This window comes from Pongo abelii, chromosome 4 (assembly GCF_028885655.2).
Source record: "Pongo abelii isolate AG06213 chromosome 4, NHGRI_mPonAbe1-v2.0_pri, whole genome shotgun sequence".
Taxonomy (NCBI): domain Eukaryota; kingdom Metazoa; phylum Chordata; class Mammalia; order Primates; family Hominidae; genus Pongo; species Pongo abelii.
In genome coordinates, this window is record NC_071989.2 from 170,888,956 (window position 1) to 170,904,534 (window position 15,579).

Here is a 15,579-nt window from a genome sequence, read left to right on the forward strand (position 1 = left end):
GTGCCTTGCCAAATGCCCAACACTTACAAAGTTTTAGAAAACAACACCTTTGAAGACAGAAGCATTTCTTGTCCTTAGGTGCTTAATGCTCTGCTTTTAACCTTCATAGCTAAACTTGATTAGTTTGTTTTCTTATGAAGTATTAATGTTATGAAAAGCATATAAGATTAAAATATAACTCAATGCATTATCAAAAATTGAAATAAAAACCCATGTAATTACAAAATGTGTCTGAAAATAAAATATTGCCAATGTCCCAGAAAACGTCTTCTTTCCTTCCTAGTTTCTGTCCTCTTTCTCTTACTTCAAATAACTGCTGTCCTGACTTTGAGCACTACAGATAATTTTTCTTGTCATTAAATTTTATGTAACAGAAGTATTACATATTTGTCCATGTATATAATGTCTAGACATCTTTCGCTCAGATTTTTATTTTTCAAATTTATTTTGCTGCATGTAGCAATATTTCACAAATTTGAACTGTTGTACAATATTTCATTATGTGTATAAGCCATATTTTATTTATCAATTTTACTGTTGACTTGAGTTTTATTTTTTCCTGTATGTGACAAATAATGCAACCATGTACTTTCTTGTACATGTCTTTAAGTAGACGTGTGAATGCATTTCCTTTTAGAAATAATCAAGAGATTAAATTTCTGGGTTATAGAGTACAGAAAATGTTCATTATTAGCAGATAATGCCAAAATATTTTCCCTCCAGCAGTATAGAGTCCTAGTTTCTCTACTTCTTTTCCCTTTTATTTAAGAAGGGTTGAAGCAAAGAATAAAAACAATAAACTCTGATAGGGAGGTGTAATCCATAGAAAATAGACTACAAAGATAATTTCAGAACATAACCTGACATTGATTATTTTTTTCTGTTCTGTTCCCCACAACGAGCATAGTCACTGCCTCTCCACGTTTTCCCTCCTTACCTTCTGAACTACCATAATTTTAATTTGGTATCTGTGAAGCTCATGTGCTTTTGGGGAAGCTGTTTTCATATTTTATGCTAGTGGTAGGTTTATATAATGAAGGTTAAATATTTATCATTTTCTCATTCTCTAGCCACTGATATCATTTTCATGTGGCTGATCTCATTTAGGCTAGTGATATTAGAAAACAGGAGGCTTTTGGGGGGCTTTTAGAAAAGTGGCTATTTTCCTCTTTTAGAGAGAGCTTTTGGAAAAGTTTATCCTTCTGTTTTTGTGGATACATACAAAGAAGCACAGAAGTGAAAAGTTGTTGCCAGAATCTTGTGACCACATAGATACTTCTTTGGGTATCTATATGGAGGATAGAAGAGAGAGATAGAAAAAATTCTAAGGCTTTGAATACACAGTTAAGGAACTGAGTCGAAACTCCCAGAAGCTCATTTTACCTTAGGATTTACAATTATACCTGTCAGTGTCTCCCAATTTAGTTTGAATGTTGTGATACTTACAATTGAACTCATCTTAGCTAATAAAATCCCACAGACATTTATTCGATATGCATCATTTGTGGCTGTTAATAAAGTAAACAATTTGCATTTTATATATTGCAAACTAAGTGTCTGTTAATTGATTCAGCCAAACACAACAACAGCTGTTAGCCTAATATCAAAAAAATTAAACAGGATGTGAGGTGAGAAAGTTATTTGAAGTAGGACAATTTGTTAGCAGAATGGTTTACTTTCCTGCTCTAATTCTACCCTCTTTGCCTGTATACACTCATATGTACACACTCATGCATAGAGCACCCTCTGAACAGGTTCTGCATAGAGAATTTGCATGTCCTTACTGGGAGGAATAAAATCCCCCAGGCCATTGAAGGACCTATATGAAGGAGAAACTAGCGCCCCAATGGCCCCGTCCATTGAACACCACTATGTCTCTAAAGAGTAGCCAGTCCTGGATAGTGCTGAGTGGAGTCACCCTTCCCATGATCATATACTGAGTTCCCTTTGCCTTCTGAGAATGTACACTCACCTACTCTGCCTTTTCCTACACTGTTTACCAAAGCCCACCTTTTGCAGTGGCTGAAGGACATCCTTTAAATTGAACTAGCTTATATGTGTACCTTGTCTCTGTTATATACATTGCTGTCCAAACAGAGGAAAGAGTTTAAATGAGGCAGATGATCACATCCATTATGTTAAATTGCAAGCTTTGCTTTTATTCCTCAGTGTGGGGAGATCAAATCATTTGTATCTGCAGTGGCAAGTTTATGAAACCTGAATGTTATTAACTTTGTGCTAAAGGCATCATGTCTTTTATTGGACTCAGGCATAAATTAATTTATTGTCCTAAGGGAAAATGAGATGGAACAATCATTTATTTTGGATGATCTTATTGTTTAATGAATGTATAGCTTTAGATTCTTTGGTCCTAATTTCTTTCTCAAAGCCATGAAGAATAATGGTTAAATGTTTAGTTTTGGCCAACTAAAGTGACTATTATGATTGTAACAGTGCTTCTTTATCTGTAAAACAGGAATAATTAAGGGAATATCAGTGTTCTGAGGATTAAGTGAGAGAATGTATGTGAAATCTTTAAAGTTATACCTAGAACATAGTGAATATTTTTAATATTATGACTTCTCTGAGAAAAACTGGTGAGCAAAAATTATTTCCACAAATCTTCATTGAGCACACACTCATGAAATTTATAGTTTAGTAACGAAGACAGACAATAGACAAGTTAATAAATGCATACTGTGATAAATTCTATGAAACAATCTCCTGGTAGAACATGTGATGGGTGGGTGGGCAACAAATGTAGATAAGATAGTCAGAAATGGTCTCTATGATGGGATGTTTGTATTGAAATGTGCTAAGTAGTAGATTGAGGAGTGGAGCAGAGGAAAGTTTGAAGGCAGAAAGGACAGTTACATGCAAAGGTTCTGGAGTTTGGCCTGATTTCCAGAACTTAATTAATTCTCGGGTAACATGACGATGTAGGGAACAAGAGATTCCTGTATTAATGATAATTTCGGGGCATGGGATTCCCAGTGGACTCTACAGCCTCATGAGAATCTGGAGCAGCAGTGAGTCCCTGTGCATGTGGTAAAGGAAGGAATAGAGATTTATGAGATATAAGTAGTGGATATTCACAATTTAGAGGTGACAATGGAGCAGAAAATCCAATGCATGGGAATTTTTATTAGAAAAGTTCAAAGATATCATTTTCCCATGTGTATGTCTTGAGACATTTATTTTGACCTATAAAATACTTTGCATATGAGCTCATTGCACTTATAAAAAAGTAAACCAAAAATTGTACCAAGAAAATTTTAGTGAAACCAATGTTATGAAAGAAGGAAACACTAAAAATGTAAAAATAGTTTAAGAATACAAATAATTAATTTTTAAAATTCAACTACTTACCTGCATTAGAGAAGGATAAATATATATTCAGTCTTCATTATGCCAAACACCAATAGATTTAAATATACCTGAACAAACAGACAAATGCCTGTATTTCTCATCCAAATATTTGCTGTCCTACTATCCTGGGCCATGACTAGATTTTCCTCTTCTACCCCTAAACTTAGAGCTTTATTAAATATATCAAAATCTGAAATACCTAGGTGGAAATTAAAAATTCCAGAAACTGCATGACTAATGTTCATAATGGCAAACATCCAGAATATGTATCAAAATTAAAATGTATAGAATCTTGTTAAAATTGTGAGCAACCTCTCATCGAACAATCTCTATGTAGTATTTGTTGTGCTTTATAAGCCACTTTTGTTCTTCCAAATAGGATTGATTTTTACTTCTAATTACAAGTATGAATTCATGTTTGCAATCATCCTAAATTCAAATTATGCATAAAACTGTAATGATGAGAATAAAAATGAATAATCTAATATACAACATGGAGATTCAGATTTAGATCTAAAGCAAGAACTTTGAGAATTTTTATTTTAAAAAATCCCACCCCAACACATACATGTACAAGTACACACACACATACACATACATATACACAAACACACAGAGCCAGGAATATGTGCCACTGATCTAACCAGTCTATAACTGAGATCCTCAAATGTTAATATGTATATGAATCATTTGTGAAACTTGTTAAAATAGCAATTCTGATTCCAGGGTCTTGGTGGGTCCCAGAGCTCTGCATTTCTGGCAAGCTCCCAGGTGATGTTGCTGCTGTGGCCCCAGGCTCTCACTATGATGATTTTGTAACCATTTTTTTTAATGTTTTCAAAGATGAAAACTTCACATTCTTTTCTGGCACTATCACTCAGAAACTACCACTCAGATGACAAAAATGTTTTACTATGGTTAGTTAATTGAAGGATAAGTTTAATTTCAGTTATTTTCCTCTATAAGAATATTTTCTTAAATTATAAGTTACCAGGAGGGGTAATAACTTCTAAAGGCTGTTCCATGCAGCTAGGTACCTTTAGCCAGAAGTTCAACTATGTTTGCTCTCTATCCACTCAACTGTTGCGTGAATTCCTCAAATCATTATCAATCTGTTTCTGCCCAGACATTCTTACAGAGTCCACAATTCCACAGAATGTCTCATCTGGTGGTGAGACTTCATTATTCCTCGATAGCCTACCTGTGAATGCAGAGGTTTTTATGTCCAAAGCACTCTAGAGAAAGAAACAGCATAGCTTTAATAAAAGAAGTTCCTTTTTTAAGACAAATCTAGAAACAATCCCAGGTTATGCATCAGCTCCTTTAATTTAAACCTCAGCTAGAAGAGCCGTGGAAAAGAAAAACTTCATTTATTTATAATGTAGATGGCCATTATTTTTCTTCTTGAAAAACATTTGTTTTTAGTTCTCCCCAGCCCATATTGTATTAAAAGTCTTGAAGCAGCATATGTAGATATAGTTTTTTGTTACATGTTTGGAGCTGGTGTTATAAATCTATCAGTGGTCACTTTATAAAATGATTAATATAATATTTATAATAATATTTGTTCCATTATTAATGAATTATGCTATTGATTAATTAATAATATAATAATTGTCATGGACTTGTTTTCATTACTGTGTGTTAGGCACTGTGCTAAGCACTTAAGCATTGTCTTAACCTTACACGAGAATGTAATATGAGAACTAATATTAAACCTATAAGAAGTTGAAAACTTTGAGGCTCAGCAGGGTTAAATAACTTCCCCAAAGTTGTTAACAGTAAGTGCCAGGCAAGCCATGAATCCAGAAAGCAGAACTAGCATTTCCTGATTCCCAAATATATACTCTTAAGTACTCTATTTTACCTGTCGATGGCCAAGTAGACATCCTGAAGTGTGAAAAAAAACTAGGTGATGACTCTGAGGGAATTGTTGGAGAAATTCTGGAAATCAGTCTTACTTCTAAAAAAGTATCCCTTATCTTTTCACTTTATGTATTTTCCCTCCTGGTCTGCCAGATAATAGTAATAACAGTAATACAGCACCATTATACTTGACTCATTTATTTGTTGGCATGAGGAGGTGCCATAAACAAACAAACCAAACAATTTAGTACATATTCCCTTTTCTTGAAGAAAATTTAATAGGGTGCATGTGTCTTGAGAGAGAAAGAGAAAGAGAGAGAGACAAAGAGAGAGATTTTTTTGAAAAGTAACAAACCTGCATGTTGTGCACATGTACCCTAGAACTTAAATTATAACAAAAAAAATTTAAAAAGGCACTTTTGCATGAACAATTTAAACCATAATATATTTTATTACGGCATCTGACAAGCCAACCATATCCTTTTCTCATGAGTTATTGGAGGGATTTGAAAATTACTTTACCAGAGAGCTTTTTTATTTTCTTTCCCTAAACCAGTAAGATTTGGGTCAGAGGATTAAAGCTCTATTAGGCAGAGTTTAGCAGTGCTCTGGAGAAATGATGAATTGAAGCCCAAGAGGGATTATTTTTCTAGCAGCACACTGGCCTCTGCTTGCATGGAGGCTTTTCTCTCTGAGAGCTGATGGAAGAATTGCCCCCAGCCCATTGTACCCACTATGGGCACTCTGTGAAATTAATGCTCCTTTAAACTTCCTATGCTCACTAAAGTGCAAGATGTAAGACACTGGGTATGTTAGGCCTTTTGCAGATGTATTTTTATGATGTTTCCTAGTCATAAAGCTTTAAAGGAATGAAAAAAAGAGGTTACTGTAACCACTAAGTTGACCCATGACAATAATTACTCTTAAGACTTCATCCTCTATTCTTATTCTCAAACCAGATTAATTACATAATCATCTTCTGCAATATTTAGTCATCAAGATATATATATGATGTACATAAAATATATATGTGCATTCATGTGTACCCACATACATACACACACAGGTATGTATATTTAACTACATTGTCTGTACATGTATATATACTTGATGACTATGATTGAAGAAAGGTGATAAATCCAGTTTGAGAATATATGAATATAGACATTTATTTATTCAAGGTAAATGTGGCAATTATGTCATAGCTGACAAAATTCATTCTATACTATATGTTTAGAAAAATAAGGTAAAGATGGGGGCAGGGGTGGGAAATGTTATATTTTAAGTTTGTATTTTTTAAAAATTTTGCTCTAAACTACAAAAGTAACCAATATTCATTCAGTGCTGATAAAAATGAAAATGGCAGCTTTTGCAAGGGTGTGTGTGTTGCCCCCGGATCTGGAAAATATCATTATCTTGGCGGGGTTGCCCTGGGACTTGGGTTAGGGGGAGAGGTAAGCTATAGGAATTCCAGTCCCCTTCCAGAGTCATTCTCAGGTGGCCCAGTTGCTGAAAGCGTTTCCGAAAGTTTTGGGCATAGCGAATATAATGAAAGAATATTAGGTGGCTTTTTGATCAGTTATAACAAGTCATTTCATTTCTAAAATTATAGTATATTAACCATTGCATTTGCCATGATAAAGGGTGGTTTAAAGTCTGTAACATTTTTCTTCATACTACCAGGTTCTTAACAACCAAAGATAAATGAACCACCTTTGCCTTCAGTGCAAGTGAGGGGAAAAAATACACATAAACACACCCTGGGGGAAGCAAAGGCAAAGAGACTGAGCTCTCTCCTTAGTGTTCAAGTTAGCGGGGAGAGGCATGTCTGGCAGTTCGTGGGAGGGAATCTAATTATCAGTCTCTTACTTTCATTAATAAGTTGGGGCAAGTGAACTCCTCAAAGAAGGAAAGAGCAGACATTATACCTGAATTCTTAGACTACATATGATCCTTTAACCGCCATTTTCACACAAATAGTTTTCTTATAATTCCTTCAGGAGACTGGGAAGTAGGCAGAAAGAACATCAAATATGGGAAAAGTAAAAATAACTGGCAAAACATGGTTTATTTGTCCATGGGAGGGCAAAGAATTCTGAAAACCTGAAGCGTACACTTGAATACAGTTAGTCTTCATCTATGCAGTTTAATTAGAACAACCCTCAAGTGAGACTTTTCAGTTTAAACATTGCTTTTATCCTGTTTTATTTCTTCTTTTCCACTGGTGGTCTCTGGATAAAAGTTAACTTGTGTGTAATCTATGTGTTTTTTGACCAATATGTTTTTTCTTAGCTTCACTAGCCAGAAATCTGATGATGACTATGAAGATTATGCTTCTAACAAAACATGGGTCTTGACTCCAAAAGTTCCTGAGGGTGATGTCACTGTCATCTTAAACAACCTGCTGGAAGGATATGACAATAAACTTCGGCCTGATATAGGAGGTTTGTTAAAGTCTTTTGTGTTGTGCTATAGATAGGAGCACATGAACATGTCTACTTTATTAGATGAAAACATCAGTGTAGTTCAAGAGCAAGGAAGAATTAAATTATACTTTTTTATATGTTGTAAAAGTAGTGTTTAAATAGCATTCAGGCCTATGAGTGGGAGGGGTGTCAATACATTCAAAATGAAGAAATATTATTTTCAAGTGAAGCTTGAGAGCTAGAGTTAGAAATTCAAATATTGCTAGATATCTCAGATAGAAGCTGTAGGAAAAAAAAGCAATGACCCCTTTATGAAGCAACGTAAACAAATCAAACAAGACAATAATAGTAAAGAGAGGATATATTGTTTGCCTGTTGTTGTGTAACAAACAACCAGAAAATCTCAATGACATATGACAATAAACATTTATGTAATACTCCCCTGAGAGATATACTAATCTAGGCTAAAGCAAGCTGGAGCTGCTTATTTAGGGCAACTGTACTTTACATGTTTCTCGTTCTACTCCTGGGACCAACAGGTATCTAAGATAACCCTTCTCACAGTGGTAGAAAACAGCCAGAGAGCAAGCAGAAGCTCATGAGGCTGAATGCTTAGGCCTAACACTGGCACACTCACTTTTGTATATATATTATTAACCAAAGCCAATCAGATGATCTAGCTCAAAGTCGAGAGGCAGAGGAATAGCCTCATCCAGGAGAAGGCAAGGATGTGAATGCCGGTCCACCACAGTGAGTTAGGACATGACATTTTCAAGGAAAAAAATAAAGACTAAAGCTCTTGTTGTTCATTAAATGTTAAATAAAAATGGAGACCATGCATTTGGTCATGGATATTATACTACAGATTTTTAATATCAGTCTTCTCTGACAAATAGGTACATAATGGGTTTCCATGTGGTTTTCTCATATTATCTGTGGTATCACAGGGTACAATAAATCATCAAGGAAGATTAATTTTGTGTTGGTGAGAGGTGTGTGAGGATAATGTGGTCATTAAAGGAATCAACAGGGAACTGTGATCCAAAACTAATTTATATTACCAGTTTGCTCTTTATGTCCGCTTCATGTACTGAATGCATATTTTTTTTCCTGAGTTATTAAGCAATTATTTTTCTATATGGGTCCAGTCAGGGACATGCTCAAGTCAATTTCAGAGCTTGAAGGAAACATGGTAAAATTCAAGATATCTGAGAGAAAGATGGAGAAAAGCTAAGAGCAGCATTTTCTAATTTATTCATTTTTATGTTAGTTTTAAAAGGATAATTGGTTTCAAAACTCTACTATGCGTGCTTGGTGCATGTGCATGCTTAAAAAAGATATTTCTTTGAAAACAAAATAGTTATTCAAATGTGGTGAATTAGTAACTGGTACCAAATTAGTTGTGAATAAATTACTTCTAATGTAGCTAAATAAATCTATTCTAGAAAACAAAGATTAAAACATTAAAATCTTGCACCTCTCTATGTGCACACATTTCTATGTTTCTCTTTACAGTGAAGCCAACATTAATTCACACAGACATGTATGTGAATAGCATTGGTCCAGTGAACGCTATCAATATGGTGAGTTTCCAAATAAAATTCTTTGTCTATTTTATTAGCATGTTTGAGAGAAAATGTGATGTCATGGAAATAGCAAAAAACATGCCAGCAAAAACTTTAAGTTTAAAACTTTACAAGTGAAAGATAGTCTTCCAGATCCTTTTTTTTCTTGTAATATGAAGATAATTAAATGTTAAGTATTTTTGTTATGAGAATTAAATAGGATTATATATATAATTAATTTGTGTAAATATGCTATGCTGTTGAAATTCAACAATCGGTGTTTACTTGCCAAGTGCTACTTACTACAAAATAGGATATAGTACTCAACTACTTATTAGAACATTGATAGTTTGGTTCAAATCAGAAATGTTTCTCAGATAAAATAGTCTCAGATAAAATAGTCAGATGTAATAAGAAATGTAATTCTATTCTTATGTAACACTTTCTACCCAAATGTGAAATACAAAACTAGACTGGAGTCCAAAATGTGATATAATAGAGAATGTAAAATAGAGTAGAGCAGAATGGAGTACAACATAACATAATGTAATATAGTATTCTATATTACACAATATTATATATGATATAATATAGTGAAACTATAAGTTTAAAATCATGTTTACCAAGCTAGCAATAAAGATGCTCTGCTAAGTCGGAAAGAGATTGATGTGCCAATTGAGGTGATATATCGTCACCTGCATACTCCAAGCTAATAAGTTAGCTTGTTTAATCATTAAACAAATTCTAACTTCTTTATAGCCATAATTCTCAGAATATTTAGAGTTCTGAAATAAATTATAAATATCTAAGAAGCAGAAGCTATACAGATAGTTTATTTAAATGCAGAACTTTCTTGTTTTAAGAATAACAGTCCCCAGAATTGTTCTAGGATCAAAGTTTGTGAAATAATAGTTTTAAGAATCAAAGTTTTTTATTCATGGCTTTTCTTGCCAAAATGTAGAATATAAATTAATTAATTATTCTTTCTACTGGCACATCACTAATTGGTTGACAAAGGATTTCATAAAACAGGTTCTTTTCTCATTACTTGTAGACTGTAAAAATGAAACTAAATGGTGAACAAGGGTGGTTTTTTTTACTGAAGTCAACCACTCTCCAGTTTAGTGATATGTATACTTGATGGAAATAATTACAGTAATTTGTCACTATAGCACTTAAGAATGCATTTTATGATAGAGATTAGCGGAGTATTATAAATTATTTTTAATTGTGAATTTCATCTTGTTTAGAGAAAAGAACATTATAAGTAAATAGTGAAAGAAAACCCTCTTCTTGGGGGTTTGTTCTCTGCCAGGCATGATGCAAAGCACCTTTTGTTGATTGCCCTTTTCTATCCTAACACGGCCTACCCAGTTAGGTTCTTTATGATCCCTATTTTAAATTAGGCCAACTGACTTTCCAGATCTCCTGCCTAGGACTTTTTTGCATATTCTGTACTTTGTTTCGCTCTACAGTGGTGGTTGTGAATCTGGACTTCTTTTTCCCTCTCAGGGGATGTTTGACTGTGTCTGGAGGCAATTTTGGTTGTCATTACTTGGCAGGATTGAGTATGGGCTTGGGGTTTGCTACTGTCATCTAATGAGTAGAGGCCAGAGATGGTTGTAAACATCCCACAATGCCCGGGACAGCCCTCATGGCAAGAAACTAGCTGGCTCAAAACAACACAATGCTCTGCTCTATAGACATGGAAAGTAAAGGATTGTATCAAGGCTATGCTGTTTTTCCAGAACTCACTTAGACAGATCTACTTTTTCATAAAAGTATCAAACATAGCTACAAAAGATGGGTGAGACAGTAACCTCCTCAGCAAAACTCTAACTTTCTTTTGGACTATTCAAAGCCAAGATAGCCTTGCTTCATATTGGCAAAGAAAACACGAATGAAATATACCAATATTTAAAAAGATAATCTTACTGTGTACAAATTTTCTGTTTATCATTTTATTAAAACAGGAATACACTATTGATATATTTTTTGCGCAAACATGGTATGACAGACGTTTGAAATTTAACAGCACCATTAAAGTCCTCCGATTGAACAGCAACATGGTGGGGAAAATCTGGATTCCAGACACTTTCTTCAGAAACTCCAAAAAGGCTGATGCACACTGGATCACCACCCCCAACAGGATGCTGAGAATTTGGAATGATGGTCGAGTGCTCTACACCCTAAGGTATTCTTTTGCAAAAGGAAAGGAGTAATTGTTAGGAAGAAAACAAACAAACAAACAAACATAAAAATCAACCATTCCTGTGTCCATGTGTTCTCATTGTTCAATTCCCACCTATGAGTGAGAATATGCGGTGTTTGGTTTTTTGTTCTTGCGATAGTTTACTGAGAATGATGATTTCCAATTTCATCCATGTCCCTACAAAGGACATGAACTCATCATTTTTTATGGCTGCATAGTATTCCATGGTGTATATGTGCCACATTTTCTTAATCCAGTCCATCATTGTTGGACATTTGGGTTGGTTCCAAGTCTTTGCTATTGTGAATAATGCCGCAATAAACATATGTGTGCATGTGTCTTTATAGCAGCATGATTTATAGTCCTTTGGGTATATACCCAGTAATGGGATGGCTGGGTCAAATGGTATTTCTAGTTCTAGATCCCTGAGGAATCGCCACACTGACTTCCACAAAGGTTGAACTAGTTTACAGTCCCACCAACAGTGTAAAAGTGTTCCTATTTCTCCACATCCTCTCCAGCACCTGTTGTTTCCTGACTTTTTAATGATTGCCATTCTAACTGGTGTGCGATGGTATCTCATTGTGGTTTTGATTTGCATTTCTCTGATGACTGTTGTGGGGTGGGGGGAGGGGGGAGGGATAGCATTGGGAGATATACCTAATGCTAGATGACGAGTTGGTGGGTGCAGCGCACCAGCATGGCACATGTATACATATGTAACTTACCTGCACATTGCGCACATGTACCATAAAACCTAAAGTATAATAATAATAATAATAATAATAATAATAAAAGAAAAAAAAAAGAAAACATATCAAAAAAAAAATCAACCATAAGTCTCTAAAAGAGAAAAAAGGGAAATAAATTTCAAGACTACATCAGGGTTGGCATGCTATCAAATAGTATATGACATCAAAACATTAGTTTTTTCTTTTTGTTATCAATGAGCTTTTTCAAAGCACTAATTATAGACAAAGCTTATTTTCCACAACTGCTGTGAAAACTATTTTTTGTCACAACTGACCAGAAATTTCCTTTGTCTTGCAAGATCATCTGACCTTTGCACCTACGCTTTGCACTCTTATGCTTGGAAATATCTTCATTTCCAAGGAAATAGTTGCTAAAAGAGAATTTTTGAAGTGTATGTCTCCATACATCCTTCTCTTTTTAGCTTCACAATAGCAAGCACCTAGAATCTATTATCTTTCATCTCCTGGCACCCCACTTCCCATTATGTTAATAGGCTATTTACATTAATTTATTGTCTATGTTGGGAATAGACATACTTGGGAGAAAGTTGAAGGAGCTATGGTTCAGCATCTGAAATTAAATTCTGAAATTAAATTGTGAAATTAGAGTGAAATGCTACCTTAATGAAATAATTATTTTATGCCATTATCTTATCACTTCATACTTTGCATTTAAAACATTTTTACATTGAAGTTTCTCATTGGTGGGAGTACATTATTAGACAGAATAATAGATAAGTACATAGTCTTACGAATCAGACATCTGACTTTGGTTCTAAGCTCTCTCTCTTACTATCTGTAGGAACTAGGGCAATGCTCCAGCATTTCTATATAAAGGGACTTAGGGGCAGCTATCTGGTAGCAGGACTTTTAGTGTTAGAAGCTTTGTTTGCATAGTAAGCATGATGTTTTTACATGGTTATGTTTTTATTTAGAAAAATTAAGTGAGAACTGATGGAAATTATTGGGAAAGAAAGCACAACCACGTCGTCCCACCCTGTTCTTCCTCTCCCCCCACCTTGACACCACAACTGAGCAGACTCTTTTACCTTTCATTTCTTTAATTTCTATAAAACAGATACAGTTCTTCTGACCTTACGGAGTTGCTATAAGGACAAAATAGGGTGATAAGTAAAGTGATTAACATAGAGTCTGATACATAGTAAATATAGAAAATATTAAAATTATACATTTTCAATCAAAATAAGAATAATGCAATTCTAAATCTTCATATCTGAGATATATATTTATAATATATATAATATATCTCAGATATATTATAAATATATATATTATATATTTATATATAATACTTGAATAGGCACCAAAATCTTTATTAATTATATCAGTTATTAGAAAAAGCCACAATTCCAAAATAAATTCATTCCAGGCATTTTATATTTATCATGGCTTTTGTAAACTTAGAGATATAGTAATTACTGAATTTATTTTTACTTATTCATTTATTTATTTTGAGACAGGGTCTCACTCTGTCACCCACTGGAGTGCAGTGGCATGATCTGGGCTCACTGCAACCTCTACCTCCCAGAGGTTCAAGTGATGTTCCCACCTCAGCCTCCCAAGTAGCTGGGACCACAGGCACGTGCCACTACACCTTGCTAAGAATTTTTTTGTATTTTTTTGTAGAGATAGTCTCACTATGTTGCCCATGTGATCTTGAACTCCTAGATTCAAGCGGTCCACAACTCAGCCTCCCAAAGTCTGGGGATTATAGGCGCCAGCCATGGCATCTGGCCAATGCCTGAATGTAGAATCTAGTGGGTACAAAATTCCCCTGATACATCAGAGCTCAGTCCAGCTTTTGAAATATGAAGTCAATCATACTATCTCAAGTGTCTTTATTGTTCTTATAACATTGTAGTCATTTTGGGACTTAATTTATGGAATCATTACATTAGTTAATTATGAAAGCCACCTCAAAAGTGTCACTAATGGAGATTCAATCAAAGCTTGAACGGTTACCAGTTTACATAGAGAGATGATTTTGCTCTGGCTATCTAAAATGAACTATGAATGTGTTTGTGTGTTTCGTGCATGCCCAAAGACATTTAGATCTGTATCTATGTTTGTATCTGCAATTATATTATTTTCAATTTTAATAATTCCAGTTTAATTTGGAGTAATTATACTAATAAAATATCAAATTTAATTGTAGCTTCCTTTATGAATAAAACTATTCTTCCCTTTGAAGAGCATATAAATATATAGTAACAATGATTAAAACCTCCAGCTTTGAAGGTAGATAATCCTGGGTCCAAATTTCAACTGTGCCTCTAGTTATGTGACTTTGGACAAGTTCAGGTACAATAAATGCATAATAATACTTATTAAATGAGGAAACAATTCACTCTACCCAGTGTTTCATAGTTAATTAAGGGCTCAATAATTATTAGATATATTTTAACATCAGTAATTGCTCCATTATATCATAGAATAATAGATTCTTAATTGTTTTCAATTAAAAAGTATACTAATTAGAAAATCTCTTAATAAATTTTCCTAAAATAATACTTTTATTACATCAACAATATCTGTACAATGTAAGAATTATAGCTAAAAATATGAAATTTTAAAAATCCTCAACCCATTACCATTACAATTTGAGATTATATTCATATTTATCCAAAGGTGATCAAGACATCGACTTTCAAATCTTCTCCCTCCTGGAGTTCCAGCCCAGGACTTGAGACTGAGAAAATCTGTATACTTTAATAAGCACTAACTAATAAGACATAAACTAATTAAGATTTACTGGCAAACATTTTTCAAATATGTCTGTGTATGTGCATCTAACATTTCTTGTTTTCCATTAGATATTCTTCTACTCTATAATATCCTATTTAATGACATCCTCTGGAAGATCCTATTTAGTGACAGTGTAGTGTAGAATTAATGCCACACCATTGTGCAACACAGGTATTTTTACACTCACCTTTAGAAATTAAAGCTAACAGCTACCCAGTTCTTACAAACAGAAGGTCCTGCTTTAATTAGCAGGTAAGATCTTAGAATTATCAACATTCATTTACATGCAAACAGTAAATGAGCTTAAGTTCTTAAAACAGTTGGCTCTGTTAAATATATTCACTGAGCAGTTTCACGTGAACAATTAATTTGTAAAGAGAAAAACCAAAACCAAAAACTTAAGTGATCATAAATTTTCAATAAATATAGTTGAGGTAAGTGAGGTGTTATTATTTGGTCTGTAAAAATGAACAGAGTACATTACGTCTTATGTAATTTTTTCCTGGACTTGGTGGATTTCTTCATTGGGGATCACTCTGTGTTTTCAATTAGAATGTGAGATATTCTCTAGAAAAAAAAATCATTTAAAATTGTGCAAATTTACAATTTAAAATTATGTCTAA

At 34.0% G+C, this 15,579-nt stretch overlaps 1 protein-coding gene across 1 annotated transcript in view; it reads left to right on the forward strand.

Moving 5' to 3' along the window:
• Positions 1–15,579, forward strand: part of GABRG2 (gamma-aminobutyric acid type A receptor subunit gamma2) — an 87,216-nt gene that overhangs the window by 18,365 nt on the left and 53,272 nt on the right. The window contains 3 exon segments of the mRNA NM_001133740.1: positions 7,528–7,679; positions 9,177–9,244; positions 11,200–11,420. Coding sequence (NP_001127212.1) covers positions 7,528–7,679; positions 9,177–9,244; positions 11,200–11,420 — 441 coding nt within the window.